The following is a 23,056-nucleotide window of genomic DNA, read 5'->3' as shown; positions in this document are numbered from 1 at the left end:
CATCTGCCATTACGCAAGATTTCAGTGTTTGTTAATTGGTCTTCATACCTACACTGCTTCAGCTTGCAAATGCAAAAAGGCAGCAGTCTGAGGGATTGCACTGGAGTAGCAGTGTGAATTCAGACAGCCATCTAGAGATATTTGTAAGAGAATTCGATACATATTAAAATACTACTCTTCTCTCTGTTTGGTGCTGTATGTGGTAGACAAGTGTGATGCTATGGACTTAATTATTTTATGGTGAAAGTTGTCCTTGCAATAGCTTCCTTCTTGCTTGTTCTACAACATTGTACATTAGTTCTCTCTCAGCTCTCATTTTTAAATCACTTATTCACTGTGTAATTTATACAGAAAGAAAATACCATTTCCATTCAGTCAGTTTTGCTATCCTTCACTTTTTTTCCAGAAGCACTGAAACAAGTTTTTACCTTGTACCTACGCAAGCTATGCCCACTGAATTCTCTGCTTAAGTGGCAACTAGTTCTCCTGCTTCTAAGATCACACTGCATAGTCCTGAATAAATGTATTATTTATTACATGAAAATTAAAATGCAATAGCTTTAACTACTCTAGCTATGGCACCTTCCAAATGACAAGTCCTGCATTTAGGGTGGAGTAATGCTGCAGAAAAATACAAAGCTGGGCGGAGGGTAGATGGAAAACAGTTTGGAAGAAGAGAACAGTGTGGTTGGGCAAAATGCTGAACACGAGTCAGCAAGCTGCCTCATCAGCAAGAGAGTGGTCAGTAGGTCAAGGGTTAGGGTTCTTCATCTCTTTGGGACATGTCAGACCACAGCTGGAGAGCTGTGTCTAGATTTAGGCTCCCCAGAACAAGAAAAAAACCCAAAACCAAACAAAACACAAACAAACAACCAAAATTTCTAAAAATGAAGGGGAAAAAAAAGAAACAGACAAAAAAGAAGATACTGACATACTACAGGAAAATCTATTTTACTGCCACCCCAACAGCCTGGGCTGCTAGAGCTGTGAGCTCTGTTTGCTCAGCCCGAAGCAGAAACCTGACTCTAGGAACATCTTACTAATCACTGCAGCTACCAAACGGGAGGATGTGGAGAAGGAGGAGTTGCACTCTTCTAAGTCAGGAACCATGACAGCATAAGAAGCAACAGCCTCCAGATGGAACATGGGAAAATCTCTTTAGATACAGGAAAAACATTTTACTCCAAGTGTAGTTATTCAGTGGAAGAGTTTGTCCAAAGAAGCTGTGAAATCTATCTCTGAAGCTATTCATAGCCGGACAATTCACTGAGCCACCTGCTCTCACCGGGTTCTACTCTCAGTGGCAAGTCGGATTACGTGACCCCCAGGAGGTTGCCGGCCAACACGCCAGCCCGTGAGGCTCTGACACCCAGACTAATCTGCGTTTCCGTCAGCAGATGGCAATACCAGCTAAATTACATGTTTTGTTCCAGCAGAGCAATACGCGCTGCCGTGTGGGAAGGCAATAAAGTGTCGGGCAAGGCAATAAAGAGGTGGGGAAATCAGAGAGTGCATGCACGGGAATGCCTCACGCCCTGCTTTTACTGTGCCTCCTCCCAGCCAGGTCCCTAACTGATCCCAAACATTCCAAACAAGCAGAGCCCAAGGTAACAGAGCCCAAACACGCAGATAGCTTTGGCAGAACTGCTGATTGCGACAGCGGTCAGGCCACTCCGGGAGCGGAGCGGGCAGCGGGCACAGCCCCGGGACAGCGCCCTTGGCCGGGCAGCCCGGGGCTCCCGAGCACTGCAGCTGCACGGCACGCGTGCCTGCGAGACCACTCCTTAGACACCACCTTAGAATCAGTGAATTTGAGACCAAATCAGGGCGCTTTTGCGAAATCCAAAGGTCATTAAAGGGACTTTTCGATATTTACAAACTACGCGATTAACATTTCCGCGCCCGGACGATGCCGCTGCCCGGCTGCCGGTGCAGTCTGGGCAGGATGGTCCATCCCGAAGGGGCACGGTTCCGCTCCCACACCGGGACGAGCTTCCCACCGGAGCCCCACCGAGCATCCCCCCCCGCGCCCTGTGCGGCGCGGAGCCGCCCTGTCGCGACGGGCGGGACAGGCCGGGCTGGGGAGGCGGTACCGGGGCGGTGTATCTGGGCAGGCCGTACTAGAGAGGCCGTGGCGAGGGCGGTGTTTCTGGGCAGGCCGTACTAGGGAGGCCGTGCCGAGGGCGGTGTTTCTGGGCTGGCGGTGAGAGGGGAGGTGGTACCGAGGCGAGTGTTCCTGGGTCGGCCATGCCGGGTGAGGCGGTGCCGGGGGCGGGCCGGCGGCGGGCCAGCGGCTGCGGTTGGCGGCGGCGCTGGGGCTGGCTCGGCCTCTTCTCGAAGGGGCTGGCGGCTCCGCCCGGGCAGGCGAGAGCGGCCCTTCCAGACTGCGCTGGCGCGGCTGGCTCGCCGCCCTCCTCCTGTTTCCATTCGTTGCCGCTCTGTGCTGCCGTCCACAGCGTCTGCCGGTCATCCGCGCTCTAGTCCGTGCCGCCATGGGGACCCCTCAAGGCAGCCCCGGGCGAGGCGGTCTAGGCTTCCTCGTCCTCCTCCTGCTTCTGTCGCCCGTGCGGGTGAGTCCGTGGGGTGGGGAATGCCGGGCCTCCCGGCATGGTGGGGAGGAGAGGGAGCGGCGAGTGGGCAGCGGGATCGTGCGGGTGTTACGTGGGGCGAGGGGAGCCGCGGTGTCCCCCGCGCATCCCGCGGCCGGGGGTGTCCCAGCCGGCGGGGCTGGATAAGGGCGGCGGTGTCCCGAGTTAGGCCCCTGGGCTCCGGGCGGCGCGAAGATGAAGTGAGGTACCGGGGTGTCCCCTCCTCGTCACCGGTGGGATTCACCCCCCTCTTTCCGTGCGCCTAGTCCCCATCGGGACGGGGCTGACAACCGGTGGTACAGCAGGCTCGCCGGGGAGCACCCGCGAACTTCAGCCTCTGCCCAGTCCCCGTCCCCTGCGGTCGCACCCGGCAGCGGCAGCCCCCGGGATGCCGCGTTCCCGTGGCGTGCCCTGGTTATGCAATGCCCAGTGCATGTGAGTGGCCACGCAGTCACATGCTCGGCAGAGGCTTGCAGATGTCCTCGGTGTCTAGTTCGCTTTGCTTGGGGTGTAACTTAGGCTAGGTGACAGCTTCTTGTAAGTAATGATCTGTGCGGAGTGAGAGCTGCAATTTATTCATGTGCCAGTAGTAAGACTACGTATTTCCTTAAAATCGAGGACTAATGTATGTTGGACTTCCTGGGAGCTTTAGGAAAAAAGATGGTAAAATATTCACTCCTCTTCGTCATGTTTTGTTATGCCATAGTGCGAGATAGGAGCGGGATACTCCACATTCCTCTGGAGAAACAAGGAGTGTCTTGTAAGCCATAGTGGTTGGCTTTCTTTCCCACTCTACCTACGTTGAAAACATACTTCCTAGGTCAAGTTTTATGATTTGCCCTTTTTAAACATAGGAGTTTGTAATCTTGTGTGTGTGCTGTTCTCATATCCTCTTCAAAAAAAACTTTTTAAAAAGTTTGAACATAAAACGAGGAATTAATTCTTCTTTGCTGCTGGAGAAGGTGATTGTTAGTAGTGACTCATGATCTTCAGGTGAGTATGTAATGATACTTCACAGCTAACCAATGCACCTTTATGTAATGTTTTTTGGAGGGAGATATCATCGTGGAGCAATGACGTGTATTCTAGTCTGGTAAAGAAATGACAGAATGCTTTTCTTATCAGGAGAATATTGACCTACAGGAACTTGAAACAAGTTCTCCTAAAATTTAGGGGAATCCTTCTAGAGGCTTTGTGGTCCCTCAAACTAAACATTACAAAACTAGTCTAACTATGCAAGTCTCGGTTGTGTACTGTAAGTAGGCAAAATATGGTTTTATTGGGGATTTTTGCCATTAACTCTTATTTGCAGCTTGACACAAAGAGGACCCTTGATATTTTCCAAAGAGAAACTGGTCTTTCAGTTAGACTGAGCCTATATAGTGTTAGATGCTTGCTGAAGAGAAGCATCATAAACTCTTCTCTCCCTCAAGTGTACTGGTGGTGTAATGTTTTTGTGCTTTCAGTTGTGATGTTTGTAATCCGAAGTGCCATATGTCATGTTGTTTTTTTTTTCTGTTTCAAAGCAGTTGGTGGACTGGAGTGGCACTTCAGCTCACAATCCTTCTGTTACATGTGTGTTCACAATGAACTTGAGGTGTTCAGCCTGTATCTTTCACTCTGAACAGTGCATGGTACAAGATTTCTGCCAGCTATCCATTACTGTTTTCTTTTCTTATTCATGTCCTAATGCACTAGATGGTATTTGTGTACTTAATGGCCACTATTGCAATTGATCTTTGTATAATTGTACAAAAACACAAGCTGTTAAATCACTGGCTAATTAAGGCTGGATATGGGTTTCCTTTTAGCAGCTGGGATCCCAAGCTGTAGGTTATATTTGGTTTTCTGAAATCCCATGGGAAAGTGTTAATGACAAGTGCTGTAGTGCCAAGTGGTCTGCAGTGTGGTATTACCTGATCTTGGACATGAAGTTCTGAAATGTCTGTTTGGAGCAGTTTCCTTGTCAAGGATGGAAATGTAGCTCCAGAACAAGACAGTAACCACTTAATCTAAATTACTTCCTGGAAAATCAGGAGTGACTTGTTCAACCTTTCTGGATGGAAAGTGAGGAAGCTGCCTTAAAAGGCAGAGATGACTGAAGGGACTGACTGGTAGAACTGAATAGTATCTGGCTAGGCAGTAGCCAAAACAATCCAGGTGTTGTGCAGTATTATTATTAACTTGCAGGACATCAGAGATAGGTGCAGATAGACTTAGTTGCAGACATGTGCTAGCTGGGGGCCCTCCACTTCCTGATCATGCATGCATCTTTGCAAGTAACATCAGCTTGTCCCCACAGATACTGAATTATTACTGTTATTGCAACTTTATCTTCCTACTTGACTTTTATTTTACTGTGCCATCTGAAATGTGCTTGGATAACTCAAGAACTGTGGCTGGCTTTGCCTGACCAGGAGAGGTAATGATTTCTCCATCTGAAAGGAGACAGTCTCATGCTGGTGAGCAAAAGAACAGAAGGAGCTTGGCAGATAAACCATGGCTCTGAACTGGCTGCCTCTGAACAAGTTACTGAAAGAGAGTAAGAGTACAAAGTAAGAGTACTCTTACAAAGAATAAGAGCTAAGCCTGTAAAGTTTCCTTTAGTTCATGGACCTCTTTCCCCCAGAGGAAATGTTGTGAGGTAATGTGCAACTTCTGGGGCAGATCTTTGAACTTGACCTGGTCACCTATTTCCGTAAACCAGTCTTCCCATTTATTAAGGGTGGTGTAGTGTTTCCTTAGAACTTTCAACCTAGTTGGAAATAGCAGATATTAAGGGAGTGCAGGGGAGGAGTGTGCTCTTTCCTGGATTGATCTTTTGGGCCCTGCAGGACCCCAGATGTGTCATCCTAGATGAAGGAAAGGGAAACAGCTGTATCTGATACTCTTGTCTTTTCCATACATTAGTAATCCCAGTTTGAAGAATAAAACAGTGTTCACTTGTCATCTGGTATTTGTAAGACCACAAACAGTTGCTGTTTCTGTGTACAGCATGGTCATTGTTCTTTGTCTCCTTAACAGCTATGTATTCATTGGTGGTGGCAGCGAATGCTGCTTGGAAGCATCAAAAATTACCGGTTTATTTCAACCTGCAGTTGAAGAAACTTGGGCTGAATTAAATGTGTTTATGATCTGTTGGAACACTAGTTCCATTACAAATGAATGATAATGCCTGGGGAAAAAAAACCCAGAAAACTCATAGCAGAACTTTTGTAGAATGCCCATGCTTGCTCATGTGCAAGTTATTTATAAGGGCTCCTAGAGCCTTGGCCTAATGAAATTTATCTTCAAACAGGCTAAGCCTGCCAGAAATAGGAATGCAGTTTTCTGAACTCTGGGGATGTACTGAGGGCTAGTGTATTGGCAAGTGGTTTCTAAGATATGCTAGAGGCAGGAAGTAACAGCCTTCATCTAAGGTTATGTTGCTGTTGCTTTATGAAATACTTAGGAAAGTCCCATTTATATATATGAAGTACTTTGTCATGTGCTCTTAAAAGGAAAACATACAGAAATAAACCAAAACCGTGAGCTAAGCCCTGTGTTACTTCTGGAGTATTTTAACTATTTTGCCTTGTGTAGAAGGCAGTTGGGTTCACCATAGAATTTCTCTGTTACTTTTGAGGCTAGGCTTTGACCCACTTAAGAAACTTAATACTGACCTAAAAGTCTGACTGTGCAAGCAGCAGCTTTAATTATGACTTATTTACAACCACACTTACTCATCCCTATCTCATCCTACCCTTATAGGAGCATTCTTCTGAAAGAATAGCAAGAGCAAAGTGCTTGTCTTACTCTGTAACTTAATCTAGCTTTTACTGGAGGGTTTTCAGGGGGAAGAACTGTCAGCCCTGTCTTATCTGTGGTAGTGGAGTAGTTACTTAGTTACTCGTATCCCTGAATGCTGCCTCAGCCATAGGAGACCCGCCCTGTATTTTGGGGCTGACTCTACGGTAAGCAGGCTATTAACTTGTTAATGTTCAAGAGCTGTGTTGTTCAATTTAGGCTGTTGATGTCTAATAATTTGGTGGTTTTTAGGCTTATTGACTTGGTTCAACCACTCTAAATCAAGCGTCCCCAAAACTTACTGATTCAGGGAACAAACTCGCGGTTTCATTGGTGAAATCCTGCTAGGTCATGGCATAAATGTAAAATCTTGTAAGCTGTTTCTGAAACTATGTTCTTGGTGTTAATACTGTGACAGTATTCAGGCTTGCAGTTCTAGGCCTAAGTGCTTTTCTAATAGTTTAAAGCAGCGGATCTGTTCAGCTTTTCTTAACCAGGCTGAACATGTTTTTTTCCATTATATGTTTTATTGCTATGGAACTTCAGGAATGTGATTTGAAATTCTTTATCCAAATTAACATGTAAACTAATACTAGGCCGAACTTTGTCTTGCTTTATTTTTCTTTTGTGTTTAGCTGGATACCTTTTGGTACATTACCGAGTATCATGTGCAAATAAGTTGTTTTATGTTCTGTCATGAAAATGATGCCATACAGCCTTGTAGGTAAATTCATAGATTTAAGACATAGACATAAGATCGTATTTTGTTTTGTATCCATGTAGCTATAACCAAGGAATTGCTGCCTTGAAACACAAGTGATATTTTTAAAACAATTGAACTATCAGTCAGACTGATATAGTAGCTGAAATTTACTCAAGTTTTTCTATGCAAGAGGTGCCCTGGTAAGTTTTTTATAACTGTTAACTGTTACAGTTTTCCCACACATTCCACTCTGGAAGAAGCTAAGTCTTTCTCTAAAGAGTACGTTGATGAATTTGTGTGTTTTAAAAAATAAGAAGTGTTAGATAAGATGTAATGAAGCACAGAAAATGTTTTTTAGAAAGGATGATTACAAACCATTCCAGACTAAACACAGAAGCCAGCCTGATACTGAAGAAATAACTAATCTTTTTCTCACGGGCAGTGTGAAGCAGCTCCAAATTCCTTGCCCTTTTGCAAGAATAGTAGTGAATCTGTGCTTCGTCTTGAAGAGACAATTCACTTCTGATGCTAGTACAAATAGTAGAATCATTTTCACTGTTAGTAAGTTGTTTGCTATTAGAAGTAGGGCATATAGGTGTGAGGAAGCAGGGTTGAAGGTAACTTCTAAATTTGCATCAAAGTAGTGTTAACTTCTTAGATTAACTTGATGCATGAACAAATTTACAATGTAGTTTTGAGAAATAGTTGACAAGTTATGGAAGTTTGACATTTTGGCTTATGCTGGTGTTAAACATTCAGTGTTTATAAGTGCAATCTTGTTTTCTAGCTTGTATCATAGAATATGGTAATACTTACCAGCTTGTTGTGAGTTTAACTAGAAGACATGCTCTAGCATAGACAAATGAAATAGTGATCTAGATGAGTGACACTTAAACTGACTTTTAGACCTGGCTTGCAGTGAGTAACTTTGATTTGGCCTACATTGCCCTGGTTAGCTTAAAGAGAAAACAAGTCTTGGGTTGGGTAAATTGGTAATGGTTATTGTCCCTGATAAACAAACAACTAATGATGTACTTTTTGAAGAACCGTCAGTGTTGCTCAGCACAAAAATGTATGTTATGGAGGCACTGTGTTTCTGGGAGTTCTTGGGTATTGTCAGGATATCCTTTCAGGGGCCTCTTTGGTCACTAAACAATACTATTCGTGGTCAAGCACAAAGCACAGCAGTCTGTCCTTGCAGCAACAACATATGGTGTCTCTAAAATGCTAAGTCAAGGTTGTTCAGGAGCTCCAAATAGGTCAGTTATCTCTCAAACTGTACTAAGCAAACTCCTCATTACAGCTGGCAGAAGTGTACTAAATGTTTGTGCAGTCTATGTTCTGCTTGCAGCCCAAGTGGTAGGAAAACTTTGGAGCTGTATTAAAGCTTTTGCTGTAAATAAGTTGTTATTGCATTAAATGTTTTAATTTTCAGAATAAATATTTTGATTTAGTATCTCAGATGTCTCAGTGTCAGTACCACTGAACAAAAATAAAATGTTCTCAAGGTGCTACTGCCCTTTTTCAATTTCTTTCATGCACATAATAAAGAACAAATTTCTGAATTTTCAATAGTTCCTTAAATTACAATGTCTTTAAAATTAGACTTTTTTCTTAGCACTGTAATCCTATTTAAATCTTCCATGCTTAGGCTTGAAAGTGGTGGTGGAGGGCATTCTTCGAGATTGTGACAATATATGTATGGCAAGTACAGAACTATGAAGTTCTGTTTCAGAATCCTCTCTGTGCTGTTATTTCCTCAATCTGTCACTGTAATGAGTTTTCAGGAAGGATCAAAAGGTGGCAGGAGGAAGTAAAATTGCACATAAGCAGAGTTTCTCTCCCTGTGCAATGACTCCTGTGCTCTAATGTGACAGTTTAACCCACCAATTATTTTGTTGTTTTGCGTGAGCAAATTATTCTCTAAATCACCTTGTACTTGAGGATGCTTTTCAGGTATTGATTTAGGTTTTCCTTAAGTAACTCTTATACTTGATCTTAACTATAGGCAGTGCACTTCCTGTTTTTGTAGTGGTCAAGGGAGGGTGGGGAGCTGAGCTGAAGATAAGTGGTGATGTGCACCGTGTCAGAAACACCTGCTTTTGTTAATGGGTGCTTTATGAAGTACACATTGATGTTTTAATTTGCAGGAAGTTATCTAATCTGGACTGCAAGTGGCTTTTGGAGCAGTAGTGCATAAATTCTACAATAGCTGAGATATTTGGCAACTATTCCTTGCAGTTAATCAGTTATTTTGTTGATTAGGTACTTCCACAAAAGTGTGTGTGGTATGGAGAATGTGGAATTGCTTCTGGAGACAAGAGGTACAACTGTGCTTATGATGGGCTACCAATAGCACTACCAGAAGATGGCTATGACTTAATGCAGGTGAGCTTCTCTTGGAGGTTTGCTGCCAAAAAAATAATTCTCCAGCATTAGAATTCTGTATTGCGTTCTGTTGAATTTGTGCTATGACCTCTCATCCTGACCTGATGAGAAAGTGGACAGATTATCTCTGATTTCTCAAGTCCAACTGGGTTAAGGTAATTTCAGAGATACAAGAAGTCTCCAAAATGTGATTAGGGGTTGTCACAGACAAAACCTTAAATATAGGATTTGTTCACTTTCTTGCATATCAGCCTCACTGGTTTGTGCTACTCTTTACTCAAATTGCTTTTTTGAAGACTCTCCAAAAATATGTATTCCACAGTTATGCCCTTCTGATCTCTAAAGGACAAGACTAAACTATTTTTCTTCAGATGATCATTCCTGATGAAGGAGGGTGCTAACTGGTGCTTGTTCAAATGGAGCAAATCTAGACAAAATTAGCAGTGCCTAGTGTGAGACTATTTCCTTACTTGGGCTTCAGCTGCCAAAGTCAATGAAACCACAGGCAAAATAGTTTATATATTTCATGCACAACATAGGATATTGCCAGATTTGCCTTCTGGCGTCTGATGGTTCAGGGCTTTCAAGAGTGAAGTTAAACAATGGTAACAGAAGTGGCTTCATTAAGTCTTCAGAAATAATACACAACAGTAGCTCACCTACATATTTAATGTACAGTTCTTGTATGTTACTATCAGTTATACTTGTGTTAAATGCATTTATCTCTTCTATAAACTGAATATGAAATACCTCTTCCACGTAATCAGTGATTTTATGGTTAGTGGCTTGCCTTCTGAGACTTTAAAATCTGATACTATCCAGAAGGAGTACTAGAGGATAAGCTGCAGGAATACTTTCAACTTGGATAAACATGTGTTGTCCTCTTACCAAAAGGCTCTCAAATGCAATTATCATTCTATATATAGACCCTGGTGAGTAAAGATCATCTGAAGGAGCTTTTCAAAAGGAAGTGCTGCCTTGAATAAAAGAAGTGAAAAAAGTGATTCTTCTCTCCAGTCTCTGAACAAAAATCTTGTTTGCTGGACTGTTTTTCTTCTATGTGTCTCCCACAGCAACAGCTACTGTGTTCTGAAATGCGCTGATGCAGAGCCCATGATTATAATGAGTTCTGAAGTCTTAAACATGCTTTTTCTTCCTTTCCTCTTGATCTCAATGTTGTTTGTGTTTTGGTTTTTTTTTTTTTTAAGGAACTCTGTCCGGGTTTATTCTTTGGCAATGTTAGCACTTGCTGTGATGTTCAGCAGCTTCAGACTTTGAAAAATAACTTGCAGCTGCCTCTGCAGTTTCTTTCCAGGTATGGTAATGAATGGCAAAGCGACAGGTTTTGTAACAGAGTAACAAAGCACTTGTCTTAAAGTAGACTGGAGAAAAAGTGGTAATTTCATGTGAAGGATTCTTGGAGCAAGCTGCTAGAGTGACTTTCTCATCCATAGCAGCAAGCTGTAACTACTTGCAGTCTGGATTGACTTAGCTGGAAGAATAAACATTCCCTAAGCTTGTCTCAAGCTACTTTGTCTAATGAAACCTTCAGAAGAGGGTGACAAAGTAGCATTTGATCTTGTTCTAACTAAGACATTAAGAAGTCTAAAGAAGTCTTCCTGCTAGCAACAATTAAGTTTTTATTCAAATTCTAGTAAAATTGTTTGAATCTGCTATTTGAGGCAGGCAATTTTATTAGTGATTTATGGCGCATAAAGTTGTTCATTTGTAGCATCAACAACAATTGTTGTATTGCTAATTAAAATCTTACAGAATTTAAATATTTTGTTCTGTGACTCTGACCAGAATATTTGTTTGCAAGGCATATCTGACTTGATCTACATAGCACCTTTATCTCTTAACTGATTACTGTTTATTGGCTTTCCTACTCAGATGTCCATCGTGTTTTTACAACTTGATAAACCTCTTCTGTGAACTGACTTGTAGTCCTAATCAGTCTGACTTTTTGAATGTTACAAGCACCATACCTTATTATGATCCTGTTTTAAAAGAGAACAAAAGTAGCATTACAGAGCTGCAGTACTTTATTGGAGATCGATTTGCAAATGGTGAGTAAACAGTGTGTTAATTTACCTTGGCTTTTGTCCAGGTAACAAGACCAGTACTTCTTCAGAAAGAGTATGGAGGAGAAAACATCTCTTTAGCTATCTTTTTGAAGTTTGAGTCATCACATAGGTAACAGTAGGTCCCCCTTAAAACTTATGGAACACAACTTCTGAATGAGCAGGGGACATTACACTGACACTGTTACATAACAGTGTTTTAAAGGTTCAGCTGAGGATGAAAGTCTATACAAACAGTTAGTAGCTGATGACCATGATAAGTCTTACTTCAGAAAAATAAAGTTGTTGCCAAGCATTGAATGTCCAAAGCCTACCTGATACTAAAACAGTCTAGCAAACATAATAATGAAGTTTGTACACAGTGTACTATGATGGGTCTTTAAGAGGCATTCAGTCTTGAAATGGACTGTCTAGTCCTTTGTCAAAACCAGACCTTTTTAGAGAACAATACATTTTGATTGTATTTGGCTTTTGTTGCAAGCTTAAAGCATTCAGTCTTTTAATGCTTTTTGCAGTAACCTTTAATAAAATGGAGACACTTGAAAGTCATGTATGGCCTACAAGTTTAAAGTATCTTAAATGCTTTTCATAACTTTCCCTGACAATAATATTAGGTAATGTTTCCTGTCAAGCAGAAAAGTAGGTTCTAGCATTAATGCAAATTTGGGTGGCTTTCTCAGAGCAAGATAGCTGTAATAAAGCATTGCTACCTTGAATACTATAAATACAACTGAAAGTATTAGTTCACTATCCTAAGATGTTTCTACTGAAAACTGTAAGAATGTTCCTGGAACTCGGGGAGTCTGTAATATTAGAAATATTTGGAATGCTTACTCAAATTATAGTTGGTTTAATTGGTTTAATGACTCTTCCCAGCAATGTACAATGCCTGCAAAGATGTGGAGGCTCCATCAAGCAATGTTAAAGCACTGGGGCTGCTGTGTGGGAAGGATGTCAAGGACTGCAATGCAACCAACTGGATTGAGTACATGTTTAGTAAAGACAATGGACAAACTCCTTTCAGCATAATTCCTATCTTTTCAGGTAAGAAACTGAATAGTCATTGCCTTTGAAGCTCCTGTCAAAGGCTGGGTGCTATGGCTAGAACATTGATTTTTAAGCAGCTGCCCAGCAATGAAAGTCTGCAGTCAGAGGCTTTCAAAGCAATGTGAGATTAACTTACTTTTTTTAAATTTCTGCTTGGAAACCATACTTGGTGCTTTTTTTCTATACAACTTCTTACTGTAGAAATATCTAAAACTCAATGATGGACTGAGCCTAGGAGACTGGCTGCTTATATTCCTTGGGAAATGGGCAGTACCCTGATCCTTGAAGATTTCTTTAACAGGAAATTATTGTCACATATTTCACAATCTGAATAGATAAGGAGGATGATAAATCATTGCTGGGATGATAGAAGTATGTGCTTGTTACTTTACAGATTGAAGTGTTATAGACATGACCAGTCATTTAACTATTAGACAACTGTAAATACTTGGTACCTGCTGTGGAAAAGGCAGTGGATTCTTCATCTGTAAGACCCAGAAATGCTGTTCTACACAGGGGCTGTGGGCTTTCATATAAAGGGTTGACTCACTTAACTGAGAAGATCTGAATTTTTCCTGGTAGTAAACTGGCTCTGCAACTTGTGATTTGTCATAGATGTTCCTGTCCATGGAATGAACCCTATGAATAATGCTACCAAAGGCTGTAATGAGTCCGTGGATGATTCAACAGGACCATGCAGCTGTCAGGACTGTTCAATTGTTTGTGGTCCAAAACCTCAACCCCCTCCATTGCCTTCTCCTTGGCTATTGTTTGGTTTGGATGCTGTGTATGTCATCATGTGGATCTCATACATGGGCTTTCTACTCATATTTTTTGCACTGGTTTTTGGAGTCTGGTGTTACAGGTAAAGCATTCAAAATGCTGAGCTCTGCAAGTCACTTGTTTATCCCTGAGAATTTCTTTGCCCTGGTCAGATGCTTATGTCTTGACTACTTCAGCCACTCAAAAGTCATATTCTGTATCAGATACTACATATACTTACAGAAAGTGTTCTAACAGCTAAAACCACCTGGTGGAAAGTGATTGCAGAAGCTGGTTTAGTTGATGCACACCTGTCATAGCATTCCTAGCTACAGAATCACATACACTATTTTTCGACTTTCATAACTAAGTATGCAGAAAACACACATTCATAGCAAAACAGTCACTGCTCTATTGCAAATTAAGTCATGAACACTTTTTCCTAGTCTCCTATTTTGAAAAACACTATAATTACTGGAAGCTCAGCTTTCATTTAGTTTATCACCCTTGATCACATGGCTGGAGCACCTCTCCTATGAAGACAGGCTGAGAGAGTTAGGGCTGTTCAGCCTGGAGAAGGAAAAACTCTTGGGATTCCTTACAGCACCTTCCATACCTAAAGGGGGCCTACAAGAGAGCTGGAGAGTGACTTTTTACAAGGGCATGTAGTGACAGGATGAGGGGCAGTGGTCTTAAGCTGAGGGGGAGAGTAGGTGTGGGTTAGGGGAAGAGGTAGCCCAGAGAGGTTGTGCACTCCCCACTCCTGGAGGTGTTCAAGGCCAGACGCAATGGGGCTCTAAGTAAACTGATCCAGTGAAAGGTGGCCCTGCTCATGGCAGGGGAATTAGATGACCTTAAAGGTTTGCTTCCAACCCAAACCATTCTGATTCTATGGTTGTTCAGTTATGATCAGAAAACTGAAATTGCTCTAGAATAAGAATTAAGTCTGCTTGGAAAAGGATAGTGAGTATGAAAATTTGATGTGTTCAGCAGCCTTACCTTAGTTGGCAACATGAAGTGTTAAGTGTGTTTGAGATGCCTGGTTCATATTTCTAATTTTAAAATTTCCTACAAATATCAGCTTAGGATCAATTTAAAGAAATTCTCTCTGTTGTTAATGCTAGTCATCTTCTAAATGTGCATAAAGAATCTGTGCTTGATGTAAGCTGGAAAAGTTTATTAAGATAGCTGACATGGCTGTATGTTGTTCCAAAGAATCACAAAGGTGGAGACTGTTGTACAAACAGTACAGATGCCTTTTTGGACAAGCAGAATAACACTGCCTCTTGCCTTGCAGGAGGCGGCACTTCGTCTCGGAGTACACCCCAATTGACAGCAATGTAGCCTTTTCTGTGAATTCTCACCGTGACAATGGTATGTCTTGGATAAGAGAAATAGGTTTATTACAAACTCATCTTAAGTTCATCCCTTTCCTATGGATGGGCTCTGGAGTTTTAGCTTTATTAGGCTAAAGGTCCATTCTTAAGAGAGCCTTCAGCCTTTTGGCCAGCATCTCTTTTAGAGTAGTACTCACCCCTCTTTTATTGGATGCTGAAAGCCTGGGTGCACCCTTCATGGATCTAACTAAGCTCCAAGGAAGTTCTGGAGGGCTTTGTCATAGGGGTATAGGGAGGGCAACATGATGCTAAAATCAGTTTGATTATATTTTGACTCATCCATGCATCCATTTAAAGCATGCTTGGAAAGAACTGTAGTTTAACTTGTGTACCAGCTGAGGTAGTTTGGTTTATTGTTTATATCTCTTTTAGCTGCTTCTTCCTTTATTTGCTACACGTGCTGCTGTCAAAGACAGCCTTACATTACAAGGAGTAATGTAGGTACAAGCTGTTTTCTGGCCCTTGGCTTCAGTCAGCATTTGGTCCCACTGACTGTCAGTGGAGACATAGCTTCTAGTGCTTCCTACAAAGAGAGCTAGAATAAAATTTCATCTTTCTGAGTGGATCCAAGAAAATGCTGCTTAACTGACTTCTCAAACATTTCCTGTTTACTTCTTGCTCTTGCAGGAAACATTACCTGTGGTGAAAGGCTTGGTGAAAGGTTTGAGAATGGCCTGAGGATGACATTTACCTCATGGGGGGCTTTCTGCGTCAGAAATCCACGTCCTGTTATCCTCTTCTCTGTGGTCTTCATTGCAATGTGCTGCTCAGGCTTTGTATATATTAAAGCAACTACAAATCCTGTAGATCTCTGGTCAGCCCCAAGCAGCCAGGCCCGTAAGGAAAAGGAATACTTTGACACACACTTTGGGCCTTTCTTCCGTACTGAACAGATTATTATTCAAGCACCAAAGAGTCACCCAGACACCTACTCACCTTACCCATCAGGAGAAGATGTACCTTTTGGGCCTCCTCTTACTAAAGATATTCTCCATCAGGTAATTGGGACTTCCAAGAGCAGAAACCTAAGCATACGTAATACGTATAACCACATGGAGTTGACTTCCACCTGCAATGTTATGTAGCCATCAAAACAGTCACTAGATATTCATATTAAAAACATAACCTTACTATCAAAGCTTTTTGCTGAAAACCTTTCTGTTAGAGAGACACTTGCAAGCTAAATCCCAGTTCATAGTTTGAATACAGAAATAATGTTTTTGTAATTTGCTTTTATCGATATATGCCTCTGTCTCTGGAAACTTGCAAGAATATAGCATACACTTAAGTCCTGTCTTGAAAGAGAAATGCTTTCTTGTGCTGCTCTTAAACTATGGTTTGTTTTTTTAAAGGTACTGGATTTGCAGGATGCTATTGTCAGCATAACTGCATCTTATGACAATGAGACTGTAATGCTGAAGGATATTTGCCTGGCTCCTCTTGCTCCCTACAACAACAACTGCACTATACTGAGCGTACTCAACTACTTTCAGAACAGCCATTCTGTTCTGGATCACACTGTTGGGGATGAGTTCTTTGTCTATGCTGATTACCACACTCACTTCTTATACTGTGTTCGGTGAGCAGTACAATTGCATGGTTTTTAATCAAGTTGCCAGTTCAGCTTGGTGTGGTGTGGGTGCTAGCTCTGGTTTACCTTAGGCATGTTTTCAATGCTTCTGAAGAGCTCTGAGCAGAAGACCGGCTTCTAAGCTTTCTCTTTAGTTTATAGTTCAGTTGGCTAGAAGGTACTCCTTGTCTTAAAGGCTACAAGGCAGATACCTTTAAAACTGTATTTAAATTCAAAGCAAATATATCACAAGGGCAGTGTACCACTAGCAGGCTTGTCTCGTTTGTCTTGATGTCTTGTTGTCTTGACACAACAGCTTTTTACTGTTTTGTGCTGTGCCTCAGCTGTCAAGCAGAAGCTAACAATTATTGCTGGTGGTCTCTTTAGGGCTCCAGCATCACTGAATGACACAAGCTTGCTTCACGATCCCTGCTTAGGAACGTTTGGTGGACCTGTATTTCCATGGCTGGTGTTGGGAGGATATGATGGTGAGTGGAAAACCAGTATTGCAGTGTAAGTCCGAGAGTACATGCTTGTGTGCTGTTGTTGGTGCTAAAGGTGCATTCTCATTTAACACAAGTGTTTAAATGCAGTCGAGAGAAACTGGAATTTTGTTAAACTTTCAGTAAGTAAAAGTGTTTTAAGTAAGTTTTCAGTAGACCAGTGCTGGGATTGGAGGCAGACTACTCTGGAAGTGCAAAATGCAATCTATCTGCAGTTGGAACGTATCTGTCAACAGGACAAATGTTCAGTCTGCTTTGGGCCTGGTAAAGATAAAGACATGAAGTAGCTCAGGTTGACGTGCTGGGATGTATATGTTTTTCGCTTTGAGTTAGAATAAAGTTTTGTCACTGATCTGACAAAGCACTTAAGAGTAGATTAACATCTTCACAAAGGAAATTCTTTCATAATTACTCCAAAGCCAGGATTTTGTTCAAGCAATTTATCTAATTAAACGTAACTTGGTAGTATATTTGTTTTTAACATATTTAAAATAGTGTTTAAGGGAAGCACTTCTTTATTAAACTGTAGGGGATTTGTGTTTGCTTTGAGTAAAATCTAAGTATGCCAGAGCTACAGTTTAGGAAGTTTAGGAAGCCACATTTCTCATTAGATGAAAAGTCATAAGCAGTGGTTATATAGTAGTTCTTTGTCTAGCCATGCAACAATTTATTGTTGTGGTGTCATGAGCATGTTAAACAATGAATAATTACTGTGGAATGCAATCTGTAGTGCTTATCAGCTTCAGTTCTTATTTCAATAGTGTGTTTGAGAACTCAGTGGTGTTAGCGGAGTTGTACGGATGGGATTGCTTTGGACAATGCTAATTTTAAACTTATTTTTATCTGCTATACTAGAATATAAGTTACACTTTTGAATGCCAAACTTTTTATTTTTTCTATAGATGATAACTATAATAATGCTACAGCTCTTGTAATTACTTTTCCTGTCAACAACTACTACAATGACTCAAAAAAGCTGATGAAAGCCTTGGCATGGGAAAAAGAGTAAGTAGTCTTCCTATGTTCTGAAATGCTTGCATGACTTAGAGCAGCTTTAAATGCTGATAAACCAGAAACACCTGCACTGTACTAACAGTTCTTCAGTATAACTACAGGGACGTTTTGAGAGGCAGCAAAACTGGTTGAAAACAGACTGTGCTCATCATAAGACCTTCACTTTGTCTACCACACTTAATTTGCTTTGAGACATGTGTTCTAGTCCTCCTAGTGACCATCTAGCCCAGTAGCACTTGCCAACAAGTAACTTCTGAAAGGATTTATTTTATTGTGGCTAGAATTACACTGGTAGACTCTTTAATTTGCTGGACCATTAACCATGGGTGGAAAGGTCGAGCCTGATGCTGTAGTTCATTACCTTTAATTTTTAATAATTGTCAACCAGATGAACATCGAAGGCTTTCATCCCTTTACTACCTTGAAGAGCTAGCTTACACAGGCCAGCTGCTCTGGCTGGCAGTTCAGCTAAAACTACTGTACTAGAAAGTTTGTGACAAAATAAAAGTATGACATGCAGCTGCCTGTGCCACAAGCACCTCTCAAGTTGGGGAACTGAAACAAGGGCTAATAAATTGTTCCAGTACTGTAAGCAAGCTGCAGTCATCTTTCATGTATGTATTCCTAGGCATGGCTTTGAGGAAAATTGTGCTTAGAGTTTGAAATAGCTCATGCAAGGTACCTATTTGTCCTCAAATGCTGGAGAGAACATGGAAAGTATTTCAGCATAGTGTATTTCTAGTTCTTAAAATAGAATTCTAGGTATGTGTAGCCAGCACCTCTCTTTTAAAACTGAGAAAGGTCTCCTCAAACTACTGTCTGGCTGCAGGGTCCTCTTGTAATACAGATGATGTTAATTTGCCATCAGCTGACTTTTAAATATTTCTAGTGGAAAATGTTTTATTCTTTTAAAATGTGATTGACCTCTTGGGTTTGTTTTTTAGATTTATTAACTTTCTGAAGAACTATAATAATTCAAACTTAACAATATCATTTTCTGCTGAACGGAGTATTGAAGATGAGATCAACCGTGAAAGCAACAGTGATATCAGCGTTGTGTTGATAAGCTATATGGTGATGTTTGTGTACATCTCGATAGCTCTGGGACATATCCAGAGCTGTAGAAGACTGCTGGTATGTGTATAGTTTTCATTGCTGTAAAGACTGAAGCTAGAACTTCCTGATAGCTGTAAGTGACTTCACTATTTTTGCAGAATGCTGATGTTCAATTTTTTATTAGAGCATTGAGTCCTTCTTGGGCAAGAGTTAGGGGGAGCATTGTTCTTGTACTAGACAATTCATGTTGTTTTGTAGTCTCAGCTAAGTTCTTTCACTTGATGTTCAGTTAACATCAGCTTTCAGACTTGCAGCTTCAAGGTTGATAATTTTTTTTTTAATATCTGGATCTTCAAAAAAACCCTGAAAAGTTTTCTAGTACTTAGACTAAATGTTAGAAAATGGTTTTTGGCTTTGCAATAATCTGTTCTTTGGGATGATGCTTGTTTGGCTAATGTTCAATGCAACTTTTTTTAGGTGGATTCGAAGATCTCTCTAGGCATTGCAGGCATCCTGATTGTACTGAGCTCAGTAGCATGTTCTATAGGCATTTTCAGCTACTTTGGAATCCCACTGACACTGATTGTGATAGAAGTAATTCCTTTCTTGGTGCTGGCTATTGGAGTGGACAACATCTTCATTATGGTTCAGACACTTCAGGTATTTATTCTTCCTAAAAGAGCCTGTCATTTTTTGAAGGCTGTAAACTTGGAGCAGGAAGTCTGCATTCCAGTGCTCAGCTCAATGTGAGCAGCTCTGGACTCTAACAGGATATCTAATGGAAGAGAGCCAAAAATCTGTATGCATTCTACCTTTCACAAAAGCCCCCCATTTTATGTCTCTGCACTTTGCGTACTGCTGCTTTATATCAAAATTGTTGTAGAACTCAACTGGTGTTTTGATAACTTTATAATTTTAGCATATTATAAGCAGTAGTCATGAACCTAACTACGTGCTTAAGACTAGGGACTTCCGACACTAAGTGGGTAATCAGCTTTTTAATTTGACAGGTTCAATAACCCATTGAAACTGGCACTGCCTCTGTCAAATGTGTAGTTTTAGCTGAAGTACTGAACTTAGCGCTGTATTTTAAATTTGAAGGAAGACAACAAGTAATGTTCAGGCTGCTCTCGTTTTAGAGTGTCTCAACTGTTGTTTATCTAACTCTTGCTAATGCCATGAAAACAACAAAATACAGTTAAGGATATTTTAAAGTTTTGGGTTGTATAAAGCAATATGAACTAACTTTATAAATTGTATGATTCCTAATAATAACTTATTACCTTAAAACAGAGAGATGAACGCATTCAGGGTGAAACTCTGGATAAACAGATTGGCAGAGTCTTAGGAGATGTGGCACCCAGTATGTTTCTCTCATCCTTTTCGGAGACTGTGGCATTCTTTCTTGGTAAGACTCCATTAATAATTGAAGATAAGAGCCTTATCATAACTGCATGTTGCAAAAGTAAATGCAATTCTAAAATACAAAAGCAAAGTAAGAATTTGTGGAGGCAGTTTAGCTTAGCTGTTCATTGTTACTATCAAATTAAACTTCTGCTGAGGATAGGCATTGGAGTACTTTAAGAGTCTGGCATAGTTAAAAAGATGCAATTCTGAATCTATCAGAATTTTCAGCCTGAAAGACTGGAGGTTTTTACTGACTTGCAGTGACTGACAAGTCTACATTTGACATTAGGAATAGATCAAATATCAGGGTGTATGAACTCTTATATTGCATTTAGTTATCTTGCCAAAATGTCCCTTGGTTGGAAGAATTCCCCTATGACAGATTTATGTTTATGACTCACTTTACAGTGTTTTAAAGGTAAATCTTTTGTTACCCTACAAGTGTAATTTGGCCTTGTTTCATAATGGCTTTGCTTACCTGCAGTGTAACTTGTCATTGGATCAACTTGCACTGGAATAACTTAATATTGAAGCAAGATGTTACCTGACAGCACTCCTTAACTGCCCTGTTACACAGTCTGCACCTAAATTTGGAATTGAGAAATGGTTTAGAACTAGTCACTCCTTTGCAGAGCCTCAATGCTGTTAAACAGATCAAAGGCAGCAGCTGTAGCCAGGCTTGGATGGACTGTTTCCTTTGCTCTGGAAAGAAAGGCTCTTTTTCCTGCTGTAAGGCTACCACTTAAACTGGATGTTTGTCTAGAAAATGCTCATGCACTTCTAGGAGAAGAGAGCTCTCCTAACAAACTGGGTCACTTCCTCCAGGGACACTGTCTACGATGCCAGCGGTCCGCACGTTCTCCCTGTTTGCTGGAATGGCTGTGCTCATAGACTTTATTCTTCAAGTCACTTGCTTCGTCAGTCTCCTGGGCTTGGATATTAAGCGTCAAGAGGCGAGTAAAAGTGCACCTGTAACTGCAGTGTAATGGGGATGATGACATCTGCAGAACTGCTCTAATTCTGGCATTTAATCAATTTTCAGAGTAATAGACTGGATATTCTGTGTTGCATCAAGAGCAGTGAAGAAATGAGTGGAGTCCAGCGTTCTGAGAGCATGTTATTTCTGTTCTTCAAAAATCTGTTTTCTCCATATCTGCTTAAGGATTGGATGAGACCAATAGTAGTATGTATAATCTATTTCAAGTAAGCAGTTATCTAAACTTGAGCAAAAGAGCAGTGAGCCTGAAGGCCTAAATAGGGAAGAAAAATCTTCAATACAGTGAAATAAATGAAGCTTCTAGTATTTTTGTTCTCAGCATAAGAATAGAAATAAATTTTTGTAATTGCAGAAGTATTTCAATAAATAGAGGCTTGATTATGGAGTGTCCAAAGCCCAGATTTAAGAGGTGCATTGCAGACAATTACTTTAGCCTATGTAAAAAAATCAGCATGTGTTGACTTCTACACTGCATTAATCCAGAGTATTGTTGCTGAATCTGTGATTCAGTTTAAGGTTACCATGCTTATTTACAGAAGGTGTTTGTAACTTTAACTGCTGATTTCTAAGAATAAATTTCCTTACAGTTCTAAAAGGACCTCTGAGTAGCTATGTTTTACTGCCACTGTTGTCGTAAGCCTGGGTAGCATATATAACTAGAGCCCCTTTGCATGGTTCCTATTAGCTTAACAAATGAGTCCTATTGCCTGTTGTTTCTGTACAGTTCTGACTTGCATGGATTTGCTTTTTTTGCAGATAGCAGTGTTTGTGGGTATCCTGTCATTCAGTGCAGCAGTTATGCACAATGTGGAGATTGGACTGGATCAGTCTCTCTCAATGCCAGATGTAAGTCTTATGATCGTGTCACTGTTCAGCATTTTGTGGCTGAATGGAAACCTTGATACCTTGTTGTGCTACCTCAACATTCCATAATAGTAACTCCAAACTTTCCCTTGAAGGACTCCTATGTAATAGATTACTTCAGCCACATCAGCAAGTACCTGCATGTGGGTCCCCCTGTCTACTTTGTCCTAGAAGAGGGACACAATTACACCTCTTTGGAAGGGCAGAACATGGTGTGTGGTGGAATGGGATGTAACAATGATTCACTTGTCCAGCAAATCTTCAATGCTGCGGAAATTGGTAGCTAGTAAGTCTTTCATGCTTATCTCTGCATAGTGACATGGATGAGATGTAGCTGAGCAGTGTGTCCTCCTCATTTAGCTCAGACTTAGCTGTTGGTTGTAAACTGACATTCTATTTTATTTGCTTTATATTGTGGGTTTGGGAGGAGGGAGGGGGTTGGAAGCAGCTGTGACAGTCTTTTAGAGTGAGGGTAAAACTTGTCTGGACTGGTGGGATACATTGATGTACTTGGGATTGGAAAAGGGGCTTGATCCTTCAAGGAATCTTGGAATGGTAGGAAGAAAAACTCATGAAAACCTCTCAGCAGGGTTATAATGTTCTGGAAAATGGCTGCATGCTCAGCTTCTAAGCCTGGTGAATAAACTAGGCTAGCCTAGGGAGGCTAAGCAGTAATTTTGTCTGCAGCTAACAACTCAAGGAAGTCTTTTCCCAATTCCTTCCACTCTAGTTGATTTCAGCATAACTGAAGGAGGAGCTTTACTTGAAAACTGAGACAACAGGGTGCGGAATAGGATGGGGAACTGAATGGGCAGAACAGAAAGCTGAGCTTGGCAGTAGAACAGGATACTGTGAAAACACTCCTGCTGTTTTCTAGCTGCAGTGGTCTG

The 23,056-nt window shown here is 41.1% G+C and overlaps 1 protein-coding gene across 1 annotated transcript in view; it reads left to right on the top strand.

The window, feature by feature from the left end:
- The first annotated feature begins 2,371 nt into the window (after window positions 1–2,371).
- The window catches only part of NPC1 (NPC intracellular cholesterol transporter 1), a 26,976-nt gene continuing 6,291 nt past the window's right edge, over window positions 2,372–23,056 (top strand). The window contains exons 1-18 of the mRNA XM_014871305.2: window positions 2,372–2,570; window positions 9,343–9,465; window positions 10,674–10,780; window positions 11,359–11,534; window positions 12,426–12,593; window positions 13,212–13,461; window positions 14,656–14,732; window positions 15,383–15,753; window positions 16,108–16,334; window positions 16,713–16,813; window positions 17,731–17,833; window positions 18,787–18,976; window positions 19,376–19,558; window positions 20,192–20,306; window positions 21,131–21,258; window positions 21,348–21,488; window positions 22,059–22,148; window positions 22,262–22,452. Coding sequence (XP_014726791.1) covers window positions 2,493–2,570; window positions 9,343–9,465; window positions 10,674–10,780; window positions 11,359–11,534; window positions 12,426–12,593; window positions 13,212–13,461; window positions 14,656–14,732; window positions 15,383–15,753; window positions 16,108–16,334; window positions 16,713–16,813; window positions 17,731–17,833; window positions 18,787–18,976; window positions 19,376–19,558; window positions 20,192–20,306; window positions 21,131–21,258; window positions 21,348–21,488; window positions 22,059–22,148; window positions 22,262–22,452 — 2,819 coding nt within the window. The 5' untranslated portion in view covers window positions 2,372–2,492. The remainder of the gene's footprint in view (window positions 2,571–9,342; window positions 9,466–10,673; window positions 10,781–11,358; window positions 11,535–12,425; window positions 12,594–13,211; window positions 13,462–14,655; window positions 14,733–15,382; window positions 15,754–16,107; window positions 16,335–16,712; window positions 16,814–17,730; window positions 17,834–18,786; window positions 18,977–19,375; window positions 19,559–20,191; window positions 20,307–21,130; window positions 21,259–21,347; window positions 21,489–22,058; window positions 22,149–22,261; window positions 22,453–23,056) is intronic.

This window comes from Sturnus vulgaris, chromosome 1, assembly GCF_052056855.1.
Source record: "Sturnus vulgaris isolate bStuVul1 chromosome 1, bStuVul1.hap1, whole genome shotgun sequence".
NCBI lineage: Eukaryota > Metazoa > Chordata > Aves > Passeriformes > Sturnidae > Sturnus > Sturnus vulgaris.
Note: the sequence above shows the minus strand (reverse complement) of the source record. Positions and strands in the feature narration are given on the sequence as shown.